The sequence below is a fragment of the Schistocerca americana genome, chromosome X (genome assembly GCF_021461395.2).
Source record: "Schistocerca americana isolate TAMUIC-IGC-003095 chromosome X, iqSchAmer2.1, whole genome shotgun sequence".
NCBI classification, from domain to species: Eukaryota; Metazoa; Arthropoda; class Insecta; order Orthoptera; family Acrididae; genus Schistocerca; species Schistocerca americana.
In genome coordinates, this window is record NC_060130.1 from 924,698,970 (window position 1) to 924,723,440 (window position 24,471).

Consider the following 24,471-nt stretch of genomic DNA (forward strand, 5'->3'; position numbering starts at 1 on the left):
TTCCATATCAGTACAGAACGTGAAACTATCAGTTCAAGAGATTTTCTGATCTAAAATTCTACTATATTATGCAGTGTTACTACTTGTTGTTTTGCATGAATATATACCCACTTGTACAGGGAAGAAACTCAGTTAATGCCTAATTGGGCTGGCGACCGTATTATTATTTAATTGGTAGCATCTTCAGTGTTGCTTTTGGTCCATACTGACGTGTAATTGCATTTCGGACTTGTTTGACGGATCATTGTTATTACAGAGTGGGTGTAAGTCTGATTTGCCACCATTCAGGTACACGCGGTCAATATCTATACGAAAATCCTTTCTCATAAGGTGAACCCTGCTCAATTACCATAGCACAGGCCTTAACGAGTATTGTGTGCCCGACGCGCACATTACAACCAGCCTGCGTCTCTGCTGCTTCTCAGTGCAATCAAACATTAACCAGTCACCCCGCATCCCGCCCTTACCGCCCCCCCCCCCATCTGTTGTGCCCCCCCCTCCCCCCTTCCGAGCACATTATCACCAATTTTCTGACTAAACTGTAGAATGAAAGACTTTTCTTGGAACACTTTTATTTTTAAAATGTTGAAAGACGAATGATATTTAATTTGTGTGTGTGTGTGTGTGTGTGTGTGTTAGGATGAATGACGAAGGAATTCGTGGGGCATCGCGAGTACTACCCACAACTCCTCCTCAGATAAAAGAATACTAATTATCCACAGTGACGGTACACACTTGTCACAATACATGCTTCCCCTGCATTACTCCTCTCCGTTGCGGCACTTGCTTAACCTACACTCTGCAAATGTTCGTAAATCACTTCTTTGCTGCACTCTTTACTTCTGAACTGGCACAAATTGAACAATAATAAAACTGTGCACAGTACTATAGTAGCCATTATGTAGTTACTGATGTGTATTTATTTATCTGTTTCGAAGCAAATAATAAAGTAATTTCTGGACTACTGTAGGTAGATCTACAACTTGGAGGAGATATTTTCTTGAGACGTTTAGCATTTTTACTCACTTTTATCATCAGCGCTGTACGGGACAAAATGTGTAGTTCGTGGACTATGTAAGGAACCTGTAACTTCCACCTCGTTGATGCTACTAATTGTGAAAAGTAACTATTGATAACTTATATAACCAACATTAAAGTCTTACAAAGTTGTGATGATAGTAATGATCTATTGAAAATAATTTAGCTTCATGACAGAAACGTAATCGAATCGATCAGCTTTTATCCCTCAGAAAATTTCATTTTGCCCATCAGGGGATAATTACCTTTAGACTGGGAACGACCATGCTAGACCAAATGAAATCGTAATTTACTGCGTCGTTGTGTCAACCATAGAACACGAAGAGGCCGCCAGCTGCAGAGCCCCGTGTTCAGCAATGTGCGTCGAACAGTGTTCCGAAACATTTGTGCCTGCACCAGCGTTGTAGTCGTCAGATGTGCCACAGATGGTTGCCTATCCTGCTTTACCTGTACGTTCTGTGATGAAGTGTGGACAGCCAACGCCTTGTCAGCCTCTCGTAGTTTCTCCGTTCTTTTGTCACTTTATGCCCACGACAGTAGCACGTGAACAGCCGACCAGCTACGCCGTTTTCGACATGCTCGTTCCCACGCGCCGGGGTATAACAATCTACGCCTTGTTGCAGTGGCTTATGTCAGTGGATTTCCCGTTTTGCAGGCCATTTTATTGCCAGATTGTTCCTCATCCGTCTCTGCTCGGTTTGTATACTTTTCTTACCGTGTGACGTGCGCGCAACGGTATCAGGCGGCATTCAGTTTTGCTGTGGGTAGAGGTCATTACGTTTTGCCTTATCAGCATACATCGTTCACGGAGGCATGTTATTAACTTGAATCTTCTTTAGGAGCGCAAGTTCCCTTGTGCAAACGAAAGTGTGTATCCCTTGTTGCACTCTGCGACGTGGTGTTACATTACGGATGTATTAACATCTTTATTAATGAACTGCATAAATTATTAAATTTGAATGTATCGTGTATCGGTGAATTTCATTGACGAATTCTTCTCGGTAAATCAGCCGAGTAAATAGGTCGTTTCGAAACGTTTCAGGCACATCGACGAATTTGCCACTGATTAAATTATTGTTCAGAAAAGTGTGCAAAATTTGTCTCAATATTTTACTGTCATATAAACTGAGATTTTATTTTCTCATCATTCCAACGCCCTAATGTCGCTTGGAGAAGACATTTGGCACGTTGTTCTATTTGTCTTCAGTCCGATGACCTGTTTGACACATTTCACATGCTAGTCGTTCCTGTGTTAGCCTCTTCATCCCTGCGTATCTGCTGCAACCCATCTCCACTTGAACTTACTTACTGTAGTAAAGTCTTGGTCCCCATCTACAATTATTGCCTCCTACTCTCCCCCCCCCCCCCCCCCATTACAAATTGACTATTAGTTGATGCCCCAAGATGCGTAAGAACCGATGACCTCTTTTCGTAAAGTTTTTCCACAAATTCCTTTTTACTGCATTTCGATTTAGCTCTTCTCTATTAGTTATCCGATCTACCGACGTAGCCGTCGGCATTGTTCTGTAGCAGCATATTTCAAAAACTTCCATTCCTTCTTCCCTGAATAGTTATCGACGGAGTACTATTTCTGTACCGGTATACATTCTAGACAAACCCTTTCAAAAATACTTCCTTACACTTTAATTTATACTAGATGTGTTTTCACAGAAGTTTTTATTACCGTTGCACTAGATGCGTTTTCACAGAAGCTTTTATTACCGTTGCACGTCTGCATTTTCCACCCTCTCTACTTCGTCTATAGTGTTATCTTGCTCTCCAGATGATAAAACTCATCAACTACTGTTAGTATGCCATTTTCCTAATCTGATGCACTTAGAGTCGTCTATTTTAATCCGACTACACGCCATTACCCTTGCGTTACTGTTGTTTATTCCCGTTTTCAAACTTCTTTTGAAGTCGCTTTTCATTCCGTTCATGTAATGTTTCAAGCCCTTTATCATCTCTGACAGAGTTCCAGTGTCATCGGCAAACCTTAAAATTTTCATTTCTTCACCCTTAACTTAAATTTCCTTTCCAAATTTTTCCTTGGTTTGCTCCAGTACTTGTTGTACGTACAAACTGAGCAACACGTTGGAGAGGTTACAACCCTGGGTCACTACCTTCTTATGTACTGCTTTCCTTCCACGTCCTTTGCCTCTTCCAACTGCAGGCTGGTTTCTGCACAAGTTATAAAAAGTTTTCGTTCTCTGTGTTTTATCATTGCTGCCTGTAGCTCAAAAACTCCAAAACATCTCTCAGAATCTAAAAATTCTATAAAAGTAGGTTTACCGTTCGTCGGTATATCTTCTAGGCTAAGTCGCAGTCTCAGTATTTCCTCATGTTTCTGCAGGCCAAAATTAATCTTCCTCGAGATTGGCTTACATCATTTTATCCATTCTTCTGTTCATAATTCGTGGTAGTATTTTGAATTAATGAGTTATTAAACTGATGATTCCTTAATATTCGTTCGCCTCCGTAGCTGAGCGGTGAGCGTGGCTGACTGCCACGTGGGGGGCCCGGGTTCGATTCCCGCTACTGCCAGGGATTTTTCCTAGGCAGGTGGACTGGTACGGGTTGCACTCAGCTTCATGATGCCAACTGAGGAGCTGCTCGAAGGGTTAGTAACGGTTCCACGGTCAAGAAGCCTGACTACGACCGGGAGAGCGGTGTGCTGACTACATGCCTTTTCATACTGCACCCGAAGACGCTATTAGCAGAGGGTGACGTGGTGGTCGGTCGGTCACGACTGCCCCATCTTAGGCTAGAACGTGAAACTTCACCTGTACCTTCCGTAATTTTCAGACCTTTCAGCAGCCGATTTCTCTGGAACTGGAATTACTACATTCCCCTTGAAATCAGAGTGTTTTTCGCCTATGTCTTTAATCTTGCGCACCTGGTGGTACTTTTTTGTGACGGTATTTTCTCCCAAGGATCTGAGTAATTATGAAGACGTGTCAGCTATTCCGGGTGCCTTGTTTCTTTTTGTTATTTCACTGGTCTTGCAATGTGCCAGAGTAATGTCGTGTGGTTGCAGGATCGTTCGCTCGACGTGCGGTGGCCGCGGCCCGAGCTGGCTCTGGAGCCGTCGCACATCCAGACGTTCCCCTCGCAGCCCGTGTCGGCCGCCGTGCAGTTCGCACGCACAGCCTGCGCACCCGCCACCGGCTTCGACTTCCCTGACCTCTGGCTGCAGCTGCTCTTCTGCGGACACACCAAGCAGAACTGCCACGTGGCCAACGTAACGCGCACACAGGTAAGCTGGACGTCACATTTTACTTTACCGTCGGCTACGTCAGATTTACGGAAACAAAACTGCGCGCGTCAAAAGCGTCCAATGGATTTATGCATTTTTGTATTCACTCGTTCCTCAGTGCGTTAGTAACCAAATATCACTGCGTTATTTTATATTTGGCTAGAACGATTGGTCATCTCTAGACAAGATAATGTTGTGTGTGAAGCAGTTGTTGCGGAGATTGAACTTGGAAATGACGTTTCGTTACCTCGAAACGGAATGTTCATGTCCGTGTTCGATATGCCGATTTCATGTAATGTAACATCTCATTCCCTGGAAGTGCCTGTGTACTCTTCCTGTCGCCATTGTCTACAACAGCAGCAACTTTTGGAGAGATAAAACTTACTTCAGCCTGAAACTGATTGGCCGGTCTTTTTCTAATCCTCCTAAATGGGTTGTGGCCGGAGGCAACATGGCTAGCATACAGGACTAGTAATTTCCCTACGACAGTCGACATTTTCAACACCTTCTTCTTTCAGGGAAGGGTGAGGACGGGGTAGGTGTGGCAAAAGTGCTACCGCTTAGCCGATGAACTCCCTGGACTGCAGGTGAAACGGTAACAACTTTAATTACACAAGAGGAGGACATTTGCCCTTTTGTGGTGGAGATCGTCTTCATTTTGTGAAGTTATTGCGGCACCTTGATAGTGGCTAGAGGTATCCTAACTCTGTCTTGTTTCGGGGCGACCAAACCAACATAGTCGAGGTGGCGCGACGTTGATTAAGGGCGTCTATTTTGTCCAGCAGTTTCCGTGTGTGGTCTGGTAACGTCTGCACATTAAGGTATCGATGTAGGTCAAGTAAGTGTGTCCATCTCTGGGCTCTGAGAATCGATCTTAGGCACCTATTCTGCAACCTCTGTAGTGGTCCAAGGTTGAAGCTGCTCCTCATTCTCCACGTGTAAAGGATGGCAGACAAGACTGTTGCCTTGTATAGTCATAGACTGGTTTGTATATTCACTAGCGTACATGAGGTAAGTGGATAAAGTAGCTGAAGGAGGCCAGAAATCTTCACCCTTTCTTCCTTGTGTGTGTGCACTTTAAAGAGAAGATTCCTGTCAGTTGTAACTCCAAGATGTTATCCACTCCGGGCAGTTAAATAGTTTTAATTATGAGCCAGTCCCGTAGGATGGGTGAACATGACAGCTGTGATTTTTCGGCATTAAGTCTGCCGTTTTTGGTCGTTTCCCGTTGTTACGTCAGTTCCAGTTGTCGTTGAAGTTATCTGATTGTGGTATTAATTCTATGACTGCTTATGAGGAGCTCACTGTCATTGAGCCAAGACAACTTGTGGAAGAACCGGTAAATCATTAACATACAAGATAAACATTATCAGTACAGTACAGATCCTTGAGGTATGCCTTCAAGTTGTAGAGTACCAGTTTCAACATCTGTTAGAGAAAAGTTGTTGAATTCCTGGCAGGAGGCAGCACCTTACAGAAGCACTGTAGTCTGGAGAAGGAAGTAGTCAAGAAGGGGGCCTACATTCTGTTTCTGATGGAATGGCTACAGGTTAAACGATTTCGTAGAGCGGCCTGGGGCTCGCGAAATTGAAGACTCAGCCGGCAGCTCTCGTGGGGCTGAACTGGGAAGTCGTGGACCTACTAGGACGAATTATGTTTTTCAGTGTTATCATTTCAGACGTCAGAGGTTAGTGATCCTTTGTGATTAACGAGGTTACTTTTACTACACGAAACAATCGAAAGTGCGTTCACTTGCACAGATTCAAATGCCTACTTAGACACTGTCCTATTTTTCTTGATGAGTGTTGGGGGTTAGGGACAGTGTACTTGTTCGATAGAAATTCGCTCAGTGGCACAGTGTGGAACCATAGCTAGCAGGAGGTGATGTTGGATGAAAAAGACAGACCTGGCTAGGGTTGACTGAAATGGAAGTATTCTTGGCCGAGTGGCGTGCCAAGGCTGTGACTGATATGTAAGCGATGAAACAGTAACTATTTGTTCATTCGTCGTGAACTAAACTCAGTACTGTGGACGAAGGTCCACACAATAATACAGCTTAAATGTCCTTCTGTAACGATGCGTAGTATGATGAAACCCATGATCATCAGTAGTGGTAATAAGCGTCGGAAGCGGATGCTTCCGAAGCAGTTGATGTACTGGCTGCGGCGGTGATCTGCCAAACGCGCAGTTCGGTACTATCGCGTGTGTAACAGCAAAGTCAGTCGTCGTGGTCCGAAGTGTAGGCTCGAGCGTGGTAACCGATTGGTCTGGAGTCCACAGATGAATTGGCTGTCGGTTCGGTTTCTTTTTTTTTTTTTTTTTTTTTTTTTTTTTTTTTTTTTTTTTTTTTGTGGGAGGGTGAGGTACATCTTCACCGGTGTCTCACGGTCTTACTGTCTTGGTGGACAGTAGAACTATTCCATTCGACAATGATATCATTCCAAAGACATCACTGGAGTGCACGTTGAAGGTGTGGCTGTGGGATTTGAAGTCCCATATCACCCTCCGACGGTGGAAGTTCAGTTCACAGGCAAATATTAACTAACTACGAGCTACATTACGTATAAACAATGGTGGCTGATGAAGGTCCATACCCATTGAGTCGTCAAGTCAACATTGGCGCTTCATTAGTGGCTGTAACAGTGCTATCGTTAGAAATGGTCAGAATCGGAGTACTCATGGATCGTGAGAGGAACAGGGTGTCGGTGCCAGTGCCGGGATGGAATTGTACCAATGTTTTGTAAGCTTCTACTTTGGCATTGGGGCACCTTTCCTTCTCTCACGTGGATGTCTTGAGGGGCCAAGTCCGTTACCTCTTGGAGGGTAACTACCCTCATGAGGGGACAGGCATGCGGACTCCACGGAGGAACCTTATTCTGCTGGCGATGGAAGGTCTGCATCTGGGGAGGCACTAATGGTAGCCCATGCAGTGGAGCCATAGGTGACGGAAGGGTGGACCACCATCCGGTATAGCCGGAGCTTGGTGGAAAGGTTCATTCCCCTGCTGGTGAACATTAAGTGCAACGCTTTTATCAGCTTTAGTCCTTTTTGGGTTACATATTCTGCATGGCGATGGGAGAACAGTTTTTTATGCATCCAGACACCTAGGTATTTGGTACCAGGGACCACGGGACCTGGACGCCTGTGATAGTGATGTGGCAGACGACGGGGCACCGTTTAGTGAAGTAGATTACCGTAGTTTTGGCGACATTGCCACGGGGGTTAGCCGCACTGTCTAAGGGCGTCTTTTCACGGTTCGCGCGGCTCCCTCTCCCCCCCCCCATGCGAGGTTCGAGTCCTCCCTCGGACATGGGTGCGTGTGTTGTCCTTAGCGTAAGCGTAAGTTAGTTTGAGTTAGATTAAGTAGCGTGTAAGCCTAGGGACCAGCAGTTTGGTCCCATAAAACCTTACCACAACTTTTCCAATTTGGCAACATTGAGGGCGACCTTGCTGGAACGACACCAGGTCACTCGCGTCTATTTGCCTCTGGAGAGGCGAGCAATGAGTTGGTCTGTGTTGCGGCCGATAGTATAGAGAGCCGTATCATCGGCGTATTGCGCCAGGTGGCAGTGTGAGAGGGCTGCATATTATTAACATCAATGTTAAAAAGGATCGGAGACAACACAGAACCCTGAGAGGAATTCATCGACATGTGACGTAAGCTGGAGCATTAAGCTTGCTGAGTAAACCATGAAAGTCTTATCGTGGAGGAAATTATCCATGATCTTCACATAAATGTCGGGGATGGTCGTCTGTCAGCAATTTATACACAAGATTGTCCTGCATGATTTTCTCATATGCATTTTGTAGGTCCAGTAATACCGTTGGTGCCGACATGGTGGAGTTCAAGTCCTTGTTGACATATGCTGTGATCCTAAGGACTTGGAATCGTCTGACAAGTGGGAAGCTAATCCAAATTGTTCTGTATGGATTGTCCCAGCCACCGCCAGGGGCTGGGAACCGCGATGGAGGATCAAAGACTCTAGAACCTTGACCATGGTATTCAGAAGAGTAATGGGCCTGTTGTTAGCAGGGACTGTAGGATCCTTCAAGGACTTGGAGATGGCAATCATTTTGGCCTGCTTCCACTGTGGGGGAGAAACGCCAATTGTAAGACAGCAGTTCAGGATGCTGGCAAATAAGACCAGAGGCTAGCGTGGGAGCCAGTGGAGGTGTTCGTTTAAGATACCATCCACACTGGGAGCCGCCTGCCCACGCTTCCGCCGGATGATCTGGATCTGTTGAATTTCCGCAAGGGCATAAGGTGAGGAGCAATCAGAGGTAGACTTTGTCTGAAAGTGGCAATGCCAGAATATCATGTTCATCTTGGCATTCACCAGATGCGGGGTTCTGGATGGGTAATTGGTTTTGGACCTCAAACGCATTGGCCAGAGTTTCTACCACATGGAGGGCATCAGATTTGTGTTAGAGAAGGAAGGCAGACAACTTGTCCCCCCCATCGTTCTGTTTTCCAATCGGTGAGCCAGTGGCAGAATTCATGCTGGAGACACTTCATGCGATGCTTATCCCGACGATCATGAAACTGCTTGCACCACCTGCAGTAGTGGTTCTTCTGGATACTGAGTTTGCACAAGAGGGGAGGCAAGTCATTGAGTGGGGTTGAAGTCCTTGGGACAATGGAAGTAGAGGCCTTCATCGCTTTTTGGATTTCTGTGGTTAGGTAATCAACAGCACTAACCAGATTGCCAGGCATTGTCAGGCCGAGATGTTGCTGAGTGGTGTTGTTAAGGATCCTGGAAAATTTATCCCAGTCAATGGTGGTCAAGGTAGAATGGATGTCTAGAGACAGAGCGACATTGGTAAGTTGCATGAGAAGTGGGTCACTGTCAGAGGCCAGTTCGTGGAGTGTTTCCAACGAAAACTACACCACCGTGTTCTTGGCTCTAAGCACTATGGGACTTAACATCTGAGATCATCATTCCCCTAGACTTAGAACTACTTAAACCTAACTAACCTAAGGACATCACACAGATCCATGCCCCAGGCAGGATTCGAACCTGCGACCGTAGCAGCAGTGCATTTCCGGACTGAAGCGTCGAGAACCACTCGGCCACAACAGCCAGCACAGTGTTCTTGAAAACGTCCACATTCAGAAACGGCTGTCTGGCAGTCAGAGCGGACTGGTATATGGTTGGTAGTGTGGGGGCCATAGACCAACAGTGCCAGAGGATCTTACACATCAAGGAGGAGTCTGCCCTTGGGATTAGCAACACAAGAATGCCAAGCCAGATGCTTGCCATTGAGATCTGCCCCAGCAGTGAGTTTGGCAAAAGATGTCACGGTAAAGAGATCCGCTTCAAGTGGTGATGGGTTAGGGCTCAAATACACCACAGCAAAAGTTATAGCACCAAGGCAGGTAGAAGCAGTGACTGCCATAGCCTCCATATGTTCGAGTGGTTGAAGAACTTCATGATTATGGATGAGTCACTTACGCAGAAACACTGATGTGCCCCCACTTCAGCGATGGAGTTGGTCAATGCGATAGCAAACCATGTTGCAGAGACGAAAATCGTCGGTGGGTTTCTGGTGGATTACTGAGATAAGTGAAATGTCCACATGGTGGCTATAGAGGAAAGTTTTCAGTTCAGTCTTCATACTTTCAGGCCATTAGCATTAAAAATGCAGACGACTAGATCCCGAGAGGGCTGATGGTTGTTTGGTGGGCCATTCGCCATTATAACAAAATCTGGCGATGACCTTAGTGAGCCCATCCTCTGACTGATGGATCTTTTGAGCTGTTTCACGAATGACAGGCCAGATGTGGGGCTGCATGAACAGAGGGTTGACTTTGAGGATCGCCTGCATGTCATCCCAGAAAGAAGCATCTGTCTCCACCACTGGAGGAACATCCCTGGTGGACTGCTTGACCCTGAAACGGGCAGGGGTGGGTGTGAGGGCTGGTGGAGAGGCCAGCACAATGGAGGGTTGTGGCACTTTAGCAGGTGAGTGGGAGGAGGCCGCAGACAGTCTTTTAGCTTGGTGGGCGCTGGTATGCGTCGCAGAAGACAGATGAGCGAGAGGAGACTGAGATGCAGCAGTGAATGTGGTCATAGGGGATGGAGCTGGAAGGGGCTCCTTTGTCGCAGATGCGTCAGGCGACTGAGCATCAGTGGTGGGATTTTCATCGGATTTACCCCTTAAGACGGGGAAATGGATGCGGTCCTGTGATGGCAGAGGTGGCCGGTTCGTCCTGGGTTTCTGTCGTGGAGGGCGGGAAGACTTCATAGCCTTCTGGTATATAGGACAACCCTTCCAGGAAGCCTTATGGTGGGGATCGTGATAAGTGTCCAAACAGTGGGCACACATGGGTTTTTCTCAGGCTGGGGCTTTGCAGTTCTCTGACGGATGCGGGCCAGCACACTTGACACTCCAAAAAGGCAGTGAAGAGTAGTTTGCCGGTGTGGCGCAAACGTTGACACCTATGGCAGATAGAGGGGCCAGTGTGGCCTTCATATGATTCAATACACACCATGGTGCACAGGAGATGCCTGATTTGGTAAATGCGCTCGACCTCCTCTCTCCTAAGAAGGGAGACATCATAGGTGGGCATAGGGATTCATTTCCAGTTCTCAGGGTCTCTCTTGTTGTACTGGTGGACCAAAGAGTCCAGGGACTTGAGACGGAGTAATTCATCCCTGATATCGGTTTCTGTAACTTTGCAAGGAAGGTCTTTGATGGCGATTTTTGTTCTTCTGTCGCCAGAAGCCTGATGAGTGTAGTAGTCCATAGCCTTGGACTTCACAAAGTTGAGGACTTGGAGATAATCATCCATGGTGTCAAGCAGGTACTTGACGTGGTGTGTCTGGTATACTGCCTGCAATATAGCGTTGCAGTTCACTGTTCAGTTTAATGTAGTTTGTGGTATTGTTCTGGCAGGGGTGGCCGAGCGGTTCTAGGCGCTACAGTCTGGAACCGCGCGACCGCTACGGTCGCAGGTTCGAATCCTGCCTCGGGCGTGGATGTGTGTGATGTCCTTAGGTTAGTTAGGTTTAAGTAGTTCTAAGTTCTAGCGGACTGATGACCTCAGATGTTAAGTCCCATAGTGCTCAGAGCCATTTTTGTGGTATTGTAAACAACCATAGAAGGGATCTTCTCCTTCTTTGGTGGTGGTGGCGGCGGATTCTAAGAAGTTGGGTCGGGAGGGGGACCCATGTCCTGGTCCATGGCAGCAACAGGTGTTGCTGCTCCGGCTGCGGATGCATCGGAATCAAAACTCGGCCGCTGCGACCGGCGCGAGAGGAAGACCGCTTAGATTGTCGACCACGGACCACGGACGGGACGGGGGGGGGGGGGGGCGACAGGGTCGGAATCCCCAGCAGGCCCGTTGGGCCGACGAGCTGGTGGAGATGAATCAAGACCTGACGGGGCGTCCACGTGGCGGTCGGTTGTGTTAATGCTGGGGGCCGACATGGCTTGACTGGCACTAGATGAGAGGTCTATCACGAGGCGGATATGGGATTCGTCAGACGACGCTGTGTACAGGATGCACGTGACTCGGTATCACTCTCTGTGGTTATCGTTGACTTGTGGCGCGAGGGACGATACGCTCGGTCCTTAGCACGTTGGGTGGTGTCCGCATCAGCGCAGCCGGCAGCTGGCCGGGAGGCCGTCGAGTGGCCGATGTCACATTGCTGCGCGAAGGGGCGGCGGAAGAGACGCCTAGTCGCGGATTTCTGTCCTTGGCCCTATGCACGCTTAGCCCGGCCCGACTGAAGTAGTCAGGGCGCTGGCAGGCTGTAGGCACGAACGCCTGTCGCCTATATATACCCGGTACAACGGGACGCGTACGAAAGAACAACGCTGCCTTACAAGGCGAATGACAAATCAACGTCGACTGAGTCACAACGACTACACATTGTACGCTGAGAATCGCTCGTGACCATAATGAACCACGCGAAAGTACTCGCAAGTAAACACTGTCAGGGCTGAGCGGTGACCTAAGTACCAGTCAGCGGAGCGATACCGACGCGGTATCACGTGGACACCTGTACGCGCGGCCGCGTTTCGGTTCCTGCGACTGCAGTGTTGTTTACCGCGATCTGGAAGCCGCGCGTCGGCGCCCTCAGACGGTGTGGCGGCGGCACGAGGCTTGATGGTACACGACTCGGAACTCTTTCTCTTGAGGAAGAACTAGCAGGGGCCTTGCCTGGCTCGCGAAGCATATACGCGAGTGTTGTGGTCGAATATGCAGGGCCCAGCTATGCATATGCTGCGGAAAAAGTAAATGTCATATGTTTCTGTGCAAATTTCAGTGTCTTTTTTGAGCGAGTTTTTCCGTATTGACTTTGATCTATGTTGGTGTTCAGTTGTGATTATCGGCCGGAATTGCTAGTAACCGTCTGAAGGCGGAGTATTGAACTTTTAGCGGCGAACATGTTCCAGTCCAGCGGTCAGAACTCATAGTCTTCTCTGAAAGTGGTTAGGTAGCTACAGGCTTTTTCATAATCGAATTCTGAGATTTGAGAAACATAACCCTGACTTTCGGTTCAAAGCGGCGACTCTTGTTTAGACTGATTTAACATGTGTAGCAGTGCAGAGGATTAATCAGGGTCCGCCAATAACTTGTGGAGGTGGAGGTTAGTGTTTAACGTCCCGTCGACAACGAGGTCATGAGAGACGGAGCGCAAGCTCGGGTTAGGGAAGGATTGGGAAGGAAATCGGCCGTGCCCTTTCGAAGGAACCATCCCGGCATTTGCCTGAAACGATTTAGGGAAATCACGGAAAACCTAAATCAGGATGGTCGGAGACGGGATTGAACCGTCGTCCACCCGAATGCGAGTCCAGTGTGCTAACCACTGCGCCACCTCGCTCGGTCAATAACTTGTCTCGCACGCCGCACACTGCCATGTATTCATATTGCAGCCTCGTGGCTGGCAATCTCTGGAAGCTCCGAAGCATGGAAGAGAGGAATGTTTTAAGAAGAAAACAAAACATAAACCAGTGGTCCCTAAAACTGAAAAACGCCTCCCATGTATAGTTGGCAGCCGAGAAATTAGGCTATATTTTAGTATTGTTGAATTATTGCTCACTTCGTGGCAAAAATGTATGCAATGCACTGCAGCTGCCCTCCTCTCTTTAAGAAGACACGACATAAATGTATAGATCAGTAAGATATTGCCAGTTGAAGGAATGGAAATAAATGACCGTTCGTGTGAAATAATTAAAGTAGCTCGAAACAGCATATCCAGACACTCCGGGATGATGATGGCATTGAAACAGAGGATGACACGCCTAAAGCTGAAATACTAAACACCTCGTGGCGCAGTGGTTAGCACACTGGACTCGCATTCGGGAGGACGACGGTTCAATCCCGTCTCCGGCCATCCTGATTTAGGTTTTCCGTGATTTCCCTAAATCGTTTCAGGCAAATGCCGGGATGGTTCCTTTGAAAGGGCACGGCCGATTTCCTTCCGAATCCTTCCCTAACCCGAGCTTGCGCTCCGTCTCTAATGACCTCGTTGTCGACGGGACGTTAAACGCTACCCACCACCACCACTAAACACCTTCTTCCAAAGCTGTTTCACAGAGGAAGACCGCACTGCAGTTGATTCTCTAATTCCTCACACAAACGAAAAAATGGCTGACATCGAAATAAGTGTCTAAGGAATAGAAAAGCAACTGGAATCACTCAACAGAGTCAAGTCCACTGGACCTGACGGGATACCAATTCGATTCTACACAGAGTACGCGAAAGAACTTGCCCCGCTTCTAACAGCCGTGTACCGCAAGTCTCTAGAGGAACGGAAGGCTCCAAATGATTGGAAAAGAGCACAGGTAGTCCCAGTCTTCAAGAAGGGTCGTCGAGCAGATGCGCAAAACTATAGACCTATATCTCTGTCGTCGATCTGTTGTAGAATTTTAGAACATGTTTTTTGCTCGAGTATCATGTCGCTTTTGGAAACCCAGAATCTACTATGTAGGAATCAACATGGATTCTGGAAACAGCGATCCTGTGAGACCCAACTCGCTGTTCATGAGACCCAGAAAATATTACACAGGCTCCCAGGTAGATGATATTTTTCTTGACTTCCGGAAAGCGTTCGATACAGTTACGCACTGTCGCCTGATAAACAAAGTAAGAGCCTACGGAATATCGGACCAGCTGTGTGGCTGGATTGAAGAGTTTTTAGCAAACAGAACACAGCATGTTGTTATCAATGGAGAGACGTCTACAGACGTTAAAGTAACCTCTGGCGTGCTACAGGGGAGTGTTATGGGACCATTGCTTTTCACAATATATATAAATGACCTAGTAGATAGTGTCGGAAGTTCCATGCGGCTTTTCGCGGATGATGCTGTAGTATACAGAGAAGCTGCAGCATTAGAAAATTGTAGCGAAATGCAGGAAGATCTGCAGCGGATAGGCACTTGGTGCAGGGAGTGGCAACTGACCCTTAACATAAACAAATGTAATGTATTGCGAATACATAGAAAGAAGGATCCTTTATTGTATGATTATATGATAGCGGAACAAACACTGGTAGCAGTTACTTCTGTAAAATATCTGGGAGTATGCGTGCGGAACGATTTGAAGTGGAATGATCATATAAAATTAATTGTTGGTAAGGCGGGTACCAGGTTGAGATTCATTGGGAGAGTCCTTAGAAAATGTAGTCCATCGACAAAGGAGATAGAGAAGATCCAAAGAAGAGCGGCGCGTTTTGTCACAGGGTTATTTGGTAACCGCGATAGCGTTACGGAGATGTTTAACAAACTCAAGTGGCATACTCGGCAAGAGAGGCGCTCTGCATCGCGGTGTACCTTGCTCGCCACGTTTCGAGAGGGTGCGTTTCTGGACGAGGTATCGAATATATTGCTTCCCCCTACTTATACCTCCCGAGGAGATCACGAATGTTAAATTAGAGGGATTAGAGCGCGCACGGAGGCTTTCAGACAGTCATTCTTCCCGCAAACCATACGCGACTGGAACAGGAAAGGGAGGTAATGACAGTGGGACGTTAAGTGCCCTCCGCCACACACCGTTGGGTGACTTGCGGAGTACAAATGTAAATGTAGATGTAGATCCCTGCAGTCCAAACTTTAACTGTCCAGTCAAAAGTAATAATTGAAAACTGCCAGAAGAACTAATCATATCACTAAACTGTCTCCCACTATGTTTGGACCCATTAAGTGCACTATCGATGGCACATTTTTTTAATTCGACAGTTATGTTGTAAGTACTTGTAGGAATGCTGCTACGAAACAGATCCTCTAGTGTGGCCATTCATTTTTTTTAAAATCTCATTTTGCTCGCCTTCGTTCTTTGTATCTGCTCGGGGCGGACGTCACAAGACACCCGTTTCAGTTCGTCGTTGATCCATTAACTCAGTTTTTTTTATTACAGAGGGCAGCTAACCCTCTGACCGAACACGCTGAGTTACCTTGCCGGCTCCATTAGGCGTGTCGGCCGGAGTGGCCGAGCGGTTCTAGGCGCTGCAGTCCGGAACCGCGAGACCGCTACGGTCGCAGCTTCGAATCCTGCCCTGGGCATGGATGTGTGTGATGTACTTAGGTTAGTTAGGTTTAAGTAGTTCTAAGTTCTAGGGGACTGATGACCTCAGATGTTAAGTCCCATAGTGCTCAGAGCCATCTGAACCATCCATTAGACGTAGGGACGGCAGGTTTCGCGATAGGCCAGCACACAAGGCACGCCCGTTGCTTTCGACACTATGTGGCCTCGTTTTCCCAACTGTCTGAAGGTGCTAACGGGAATTTGACCACTGCCCTAATGATGATGGGTGCTGTGACTGCACTTCTTGGTGCAGGTTTTGAATTGCATTCTTTTATAACGCTATTTATTGTCACATTTTCGTTGCTTACCAGAGAAATTATGCATTTAACCTCTGCTGCATATGAAAAAGAAAATACTATCTCATCTGTTTCAATACGAATTGCGATATTGAGTCGATTTACCAATCTTTTTTTGCGACAAATAGACAACTTCTAACGGATATAAGTGCAGTTATTTTCGTTGGTCACATCACATAAGGTACCGCACGAGGTTGGCCAAAGAGTGCTCAGTACTGAATGATTGCATCAGCCTTCACAACGCATGTACATCTATATGAGTGGTGTCTGTTCTATCCGACATATGTGCGTGCGCGCTCCAACGCACGAGTATTGTTGCGGTTAATTTTAAGGCACCCTTTGCTCGTGGCTAGGTATCACGTATAACATAATGAACGCGTTTCTGTAAGGCCAATTTTAACTATAAACATCGTGTGGCTAGGGCCTCCCGTCGGGTAGACCGTTCGCCGGGTGCAAGTCTTTCGATTTGACGCCACTTCGGCGACTTGCGCGTCGAAATTTTAACTATGTTCCAACCACTAAACGTATCAATGAACTCTATTTATCTATTATAAATAATATTTTTTTGTGTGCTGAGTAACTGCGAAGGGAAGGAGATGACTTATCGCTTGCAGGTTATGGTAAATAGAAAATCCATTATCTTCCAAGGTACAGGACTCGAACCTCTTCCTGAAAGGAGACAAACAAGTCCGAATTATTGTGCAAAGCACAAAAGATATTTATTGCTGTTGCGTGTGGAATAAGTTTGGTCGAACTTTGCAGTTAAAGACATGACACCAAGTGTCCCTCGAACAGTAGTGACGTAGCATACCAGTTAGGTCACCTAGCGGTCAGCTGTTCGGGGATGGACGTAGACGGCAACATATTTTGTATGTGTCGCTTAAATAATATTAGAATACTCTTTGTTGCCCTAAAAAAGTGGAATAGTGCTACATATGAATAGCAGTATTTTCAGATGCATGAAGTGAAAGAGTAACATTAACACACATCAAAATTTTTTTGCATCAACGCGGTTCCCAGAACTTTTGAAGATAGACGTTGACTGTGGATATTGTATCAGAGAAACAGTTCCTTTGACAGTTACGAGATGTCACTAAAGCCGCCGAAAGATGTAAACAACCATCATGAGTAGCGCCTATTAGACGGAGGGGGTCCGATAGCCGATCAGTCCCAGTCATTCCGCCACTAGGAGGTACACAGCTCGTGTTGTCTGTACTAGTAGTTCAACCATGCTTAGACGGTTAATACCGCGGTTAGATCGCGTCCGCATTGTTACTTTGTGCTAGGAAGGGCCCTCAACAACAAAAGTGTCCAGGCGTCTCTGAGTGAATCAAAGCGATGTTGTTCGGACATGGAGGAGATACAGAGAGACAGGAATTGTCGATGACATGCCTCGCTCAAGCCGTCCAAGAGCTACTACTGCATTGGATGACCGCTACCTACAGATTATGGCTCGGAGGATCCCTGACAGCAACGCCACGAAGTTGAATAACGCTTTTCGTGCAGCCACGATACAAACTGTGCGCAATAGGCTGCATGATGCGCAACTTCACTCCCGACGTCCGTGGCGAGATCCAGCTTTGCAACCACGACACCACGCAGCGCGGTACAGATGGGCCCAACAAGCCGAATGGACCGCTCAGGATTTGCATCACGTTCTCTTCACCGATGAGTGTCGCATATGCCTTCAAGCAGACAATCGTCGGAGACGTGTTTGGAGGCAACCCGGTCAGGCTGAACGCCTTAAACACACTGTCCAGCGAGTGCAGCAAAGTGGAGGTTCCCTGATGTGGGGCCGACGTATTCCGCTGATGGTCATGGAATGCGCCGTAACGACTGTACGATACGTGAATGCCATCCTCCGACCGATAGTGCAACCATATCGGCAGTGTATTGGCGAGGGATTCGTCTTTATGGACGACAATTCGCGCCCCCATCGTGTACATCTTGTGAACGACTTTCTTCACGATAACGACATCGCTCGACTAGAGTGGCCAGCATGTTCTCCAGACATGAAGCCTATCGAACATGCCTCGGATAGATTAAAAAGGGCTGTTTATGGACGACGTGGCCCACCAACCACTCTGAGGGATCTAAGCCGAATCGCCTTTGAGGAGTGGGGGAATCTGGACCAACAGTGCCTTGATGAACTTGTGGACAGTATGCAATGACAAATACAGGCATTCATCAGTGCCAGAGGACGTGATGCTGGGTATTAGATCTGCCAGTGTGGACAGCAATCTGGACCACCACCTCCTAAGGTCTCGCTGTGTGCTGGTGCAACAGGCAATGTGCGGTTTTCATGAGCAGTAAAGAGGGCGGAAATGATGTTTATGTTGATCTCTATTCCAATTTTCTGTACAGGTTCTGAAACTCTAGGGACCGAGAAGATGCAAAACTTTTTTTGATGTGTGTACTTTTGGGAATAGTTGAGAAATTGTTGAAATTCCGACATTTAGGAGACAACATGCTCCATGGAAACTAACAACGAAATTTATTGTCACCGTCGCGCATTTACATGTCAAAGATTTAGATTAAAAATTAAGTGTATGAAGACATTAAAGACCGTTTTTATTCACTGTGAGCAACCTTCTGTATTGATCTATGCACACACCTACCAACCATGCATATATTTAACGCCAGTCCACTGCGAACGTCACACGGTTCACGACAAATGCCTTCTATTGTTATGTTTCCAGCATGAGAAATCTCATCGATACTCAGACCTCCCAGGTATGAACCATGTACGAGACCGTGCTAAAAACTAATTTATCCGAATTTTTTATATGAAAACTCTTAAACGTTTTAAATAAAACAAAGTTATTACCATCTTACATCTTTTTCTTTATGTCTACATGTTTACTTCTGAACGTAGTCACCCCGGCGACGAATACGTTTCTCCCAACGAGAGACCAGGTTGTTGATACCGTCGCTCCAGAATGTTTGACATTGTTGACGGAGGTAGAGCATTACCTCTAGGTGTTTTTTAAGTTTTGGAAACAGATGTTAATCGCATGGAGCCAAGTCGGGAGTGTATGGGCGTGATCGGTGACTGTGTGCCTAACGCTTCAGATTGTTGCAGATGCTGCAGCGCTCTTGTGTGGTCTGTCATTGTCATGCTAAAGAAGAGGGCGCTCCCTGTGAGGGCGAACTTTTAGAATTTATCCTTTTAGTGTTCAGAGGATCTCGCAGTACCTCGCAGAGCTGATGGTGGTGCCTTTAGGCATGAGTTCCGATACTAAAAACAGAATAAAAAATTCGGAGGCATTACTTTTCAGCACGCCCTAACAAAACACACTCGATTAAAATATGTCATATCGACAGCGGTGTTCCACATCTGTGTGTGGGACACTGGTAGCTGCTCGCGACGTAGGAGAATGCCGAGTGTCAATGGGCAATGTCCCACTCTAAGCCTTGTAAGGGCTACATCTTCAGTTTGTAGTTGTTGGAAGGAGGTAAGCCACGGTTACACTGTAGGTTTCACTGACCGCAGCTTATTACTCCTGACTTCCAACCACTGAGACTCCCACTAACACATGGTCTTACGAGTCACGAAAGTGGTTAACTCTCTGTCGGGAGACAGAATAGCGAGCTTCAGGTGAAAGGGAGCAAGCCCGTTGGCAGACGTATCAGCGAGTTTACTTCCCCGGATCCCTATGTGCCTTGCCAACCAGCAAAAAATTATTTCATTTCCCTGTAGTTGCAAGTGAAGGAGAGCGTCCTGGACTTCTTCCACAATCCAGTCTACTGGATACATCTGACCAATAGCGAGAAGGATACTTTGGGAATCTGAGTAAATAAGGAATTTATTGCCACGGCGCCGTCTCCTCCGCTCTAGTGCTCTGAAGATAGCAAACAGTTCCTCATAATAAACTGAAAACTACTCTGAGAGCCATATCCTAAAGACACAGTCGGGGAACACTATTATAACCTGAGTATCGATTTAAAAACGCGTACAATTTACTTTTAAAAATATAATCTGGGGTAGAATTTATTGTTTCTGTACCCTGCCAATTCAGAAAGCAACCTAGGCATCTTTATTAGCTAAGGGGATCCCCTTCTCCATCCCTGGCGTAGGATCTCAATGCCTGTAATAACTTAATGCTCTCCCTCACATGGATCCGAAATGGCTTCGTTGCCTACGGACGGTGACTGATCAGACGTTCCAGTGATGGTTGGTCAACGGAGATGGTAGCTGGCGATTCCGAAACAGACAGATCCCTGTGTACCTGGCGTACCAAGAGGAGAAGCCGTTGCGAGCTAACATCCCATAGATGTTCGGGCTCACATGCGGTTTCTCTTCGTCGAAATGTCTTGGCTCAAACTCGCCTAGGGGTTGAACCGCACGTCTCGCATTACACGCCCGAAATTTGACACTTGTGACCCTTTGGATAATTTGTCTGGCTGATGGCAAGTTTGCGAAATACAAAGTTAACATAACATATAATAACAGTAATAATAATATCTAAAAGTAAATTAACGACCCATAAATGATGTAGGCCATAAAGTTGTGATTTGGTTAGAATAATGTTTATTCAGAAATCAAACTAATAGCGAAACTGTATTCATCTCTTGGTCTCTCTCTACGATTTTTACCCTCCACGCTGCACCCCAATGCTAAATTTGTGATCCCTTGATGCCTCAGAACATGTCCTAACAACCGGTCCCTTCTTCTTGTCAAGTTGTGCCACAAACTCCCCTTCTCCCCAGTTCTGTTCAATACCTCCTCAATAGTTTTGTAATCTACCCATCTAATCTTCAGCATTCTTCTGTAGCACCACATTTCAAAAGCTTCTATTCTCTTCTTGTCCAAATTATTTATCGTCCATGTTTCACTTCCATACATGGCTACACTCCATACAAATACTTTCAGAAACGACTTCCTGACACTTAAATCTATACTCGATGTCAACAAATTTCTCTTCTACAGAAACGCTTTCCTTGCCATTGCTAGTCTACATTTTATATCCTCTCTACTTCGACCATCATCAGTTATTTTACTCCCCAAATAGCAAAACCCCTTTACTACTTTAAGTGGCTCATTTCCTAATCTAATTCCCTCAGCATCACCGACTTAATTCGACTACATTCCATTATCCTCGTTTTGCTTTTGTTGATGTTCATCTTATATCCTCCTTTCAAGACACTGTCCATTCCGTTCAACTGCTCTTCCAAGTCTTTTGCTGTCTCTGACAGTATTACAATGTCATAGGCAAACCTCGAAGTTTTTATTTCTTCTCCATGGAATTTAATACCTACTCCAAATTTTTCTTTTGTTTCCTTTACTGCTTGCTCAATATACAGATTGAATAACATCGGGGAGAGGCTACAACCCTGTCTCACTCCCTTCCCAACCACTGCTTCCATTTCATACCCCTCGACTCTTATAACTGCCATCTGGTTTCTGTACAAATTGTAAATAACCTTTCGCTCCCTGTATTTTACCGCTGCCACCTTTAGAATTTGAAAGAGAGTGTTCCAGTCAACATTGTTGAAAGCTTTCTCTAAGTCTACAAATGCTAGAAACGTAGGTTTGCCTTTCCTTAATCTATTTTCTAAGATAAGTCGTAGGGTCAGTATTGCCTCACGTGTTCCAACATTTCTGCGGAATCCAAACTGATCTTCCCCAAGGTCGGCTTCTACCAGTTTTTCCATTCGTCTGTAAAGAATTCGCGTTAGTATTTTGCAGCTGTGACTTATTAAACTGATAGTTCGGTAATTTTCACATCTGTCAACACCTGCTTTCTTTGGGATTGGAATTATTATATTCTTCTTGAAGTATGAGGGTATTTCGCCTGTCTCATACATCTTGCTCACCAGATGGTAGAGTTTTGTCATGACTGGCTCTCCCAAGGCCGTCAGTAGTTCTAATGGAATTTTGTCTACTCCCGGGGCCTTGTTTCGACTCAGGTCTTTCAGTGCTCTGTCAAACTCTTCACGCAGTATCGTATCTCCCATTTCAGCTTCATCTACATCCTTTTCCATTTCCATAATATCGTCCTCAAGTACATTGCCCTTGTATAGACCCTCTATATACTCCTTCCAGCCGGCCGAAATGGCCGTGCGGTTAAAGGCGCTGCAGCCTGGAACCGCGAGACCGCTACGGTCGCAGGTTCGAATCCTGCCTCGGGCATGGATGTTTGTGATGTCATTAGGTTAGTTAGGTTTAACTAGTTCTACGTTCTAGAGGATTAATGACCTCAGCAGTTGATTCCCATAGTGCTCAGAACCACTTGAACCATTTTACTCCTTCCACCTTTCTGCTTTCCCTTCTTTGCTTAGAACTGGGTTTCCATCTGAGCTCTTGATATTCATACAAGTGGTTCTTTTTTCTCCAAAGGTCTCTTTAATTTTCCTGTAGGCAGTATCTATCTTACCCCTAGTGAGATAAGCCCCTATATTCTTACATTTGTCCTCTAGCCATCCCTGCTTAGCCATTTTGCACTTCCTGTCGATCTCATTTTTGAGACGTTTGTATTCCTTTTTGCCTGCTTCATTTACTGCATTTTTATATTTTCTCCTTTCATCAATTAAATTCAATATTTCTTCTGTTACCCAAGGATTTCTACTAGCCCTTGTCTTTTTACCTACTTGATCCTCTGCTGCCTTCACTACTTCATCCCTCAGAGCTACCCATTCTTCTTCTACTGTATTTCTTTCCCCCATTCCTGTCAATTGTTCCCTTATGCTCTCCCTGAAACTCTGTACAACCTCTGGTTCTTTCAGTTTATCCAGGTCCCATTTCCTTAAAAATCCCATCTTTTTGCAGTTTCTTCAGTTTTAACCTACAGTTCAAAACCAATAGATTGTGGTCAGAGTCCACATCTGCCCCTGGAAATGTCTTACAATTTAAAACCTGGTTCCTAAATCTCTGTCTTACCATTATATAATCTATCTGATACCTTCTAGTATCTCCAGCGTCCTTCCATGTATACAACCTTCTTTTATGATTCTTGAACCAAGTGTTAGCTATGATTAAGTTATGCTCTGTGCAAAATTCTACCAGACGGTTTCCTCTTTCATTTCTTAGCCCCAATCCATATTCACCCACTATGTTTCCTTCTCTCCCTTTTCCTACTCTCGAATTCCAGTCACCCTTGACTATTAAATTTTCGTCTCCCTTCACTACCTGAATAATTTTTTTTTATCTCATCATACATTTCATCAATTTCTTCATCATCTGCAGAGCCAGTTAGCATTTAAACTTGAACTACCGTAGTAGGCATGGGCTTCGTGTCTATCTTGGCCACAATAATGCGTTCACTTTGCTGTTTGTAGTAGCTTACCCGCACTCCTATTTTTTTATTCATTATTAAACCTACTCCTGCATTACCCCTATTTGATTTTGTATTTATAACCGTGTATTCACCTGACCAAAAGTCTTGTTCCTCCTGCCACCGAACTTCACTAATTCCCACTATATCTAACTTTAACCTATCCATTTCCCTTTTTAAATTTTCTAACCTACTTGCCCGATTAAGGGATCTGACATTCCACGCTCCGATCCGTAGAAGGACAGTTTTCTTTCTCCTGTTAATGACGTCATCTTGAGTAGTCCCCGCCCGGAGATCCGAATGGAGGACTATTTTACCTCCGGGATATTTTACCCAAGAAGACGCCATCATCATTTAACCATACAGTAAAGCTGCATGCCCTCGGGAAAAATTACGGCTGTAGTTTCCCCTTGCTTTCAGCCGTACGCAATACCAGCACAGCAAGGCCGTTTTGGTTAGTGTCACAAGGTCAGGTCAGTCAATCATCCAGACTGTTGCCCCTGCAACTACTGAAAAGGCTGCTGCCCCTCTTCAGGAACCACACGTTTGTCTGGCCTCTCAACAGATACCCCTCCGTTGTGGTTGCACCTACGGTACGGCCATCTGTATCCCTGAGGCACGCAAGCCTCCCCACCAACGTCAAGGTCCATGGTTCATGGGGGTAGGAGATTAAAATAACTGCGGCTTAATTGCCGGCATAACTACAGAATTAAATAGTTTCCTTAAATGTTTCCCTTTATAGCCGATCTTAGGTTCTCCATATTTAACATTCCTACGACGTCTCCTCGACCACAAACGGCTTCTACTGGGTTTCCCTATGACGTAGGTTCTCGTCTGTCTCACTCGCACACTACGGCGCTTAGGCCTCAATAGACAATAGACGCCTGTGAGTTTCCCCATCTCGTGGTGAATCTGCGCCCTTTGTGACGCACGGTCCTCGACGACATGGTTCGTTTCGCAATTCCTGTAGGCTGACTCTTTCAGCCATTTATTTAAATGAGAGCGCAGTGCTCGTTAACTCACAACGTCGAATAGACAGTGGAGGCTCACCAGCCTCTGCATACAGGCTAGGAA

General features: G+C 46.1%; 1 protein-coding gene across 1 annotated transcript in view; it reads left to right on the forward strand.

Annotated features, from left to right (window-relative positions):
* Positions 1–24,471, forward strand: part of LOC124556403 — a 692,955-nt gene that overhangs the window by 256,693 nt on the left and 411,791 nt on the right. The window contains exon 3 of the mRNA XM_047130364.1: positions 4,076–4,294. Within this exon, the coding sequence (XP_046986320.1) occupies positions 4,076–4,294 (219 nt within the window). The remainder of the gene's footprint in view (positions 1–4,075; positions 4,295–24,471) is intronic.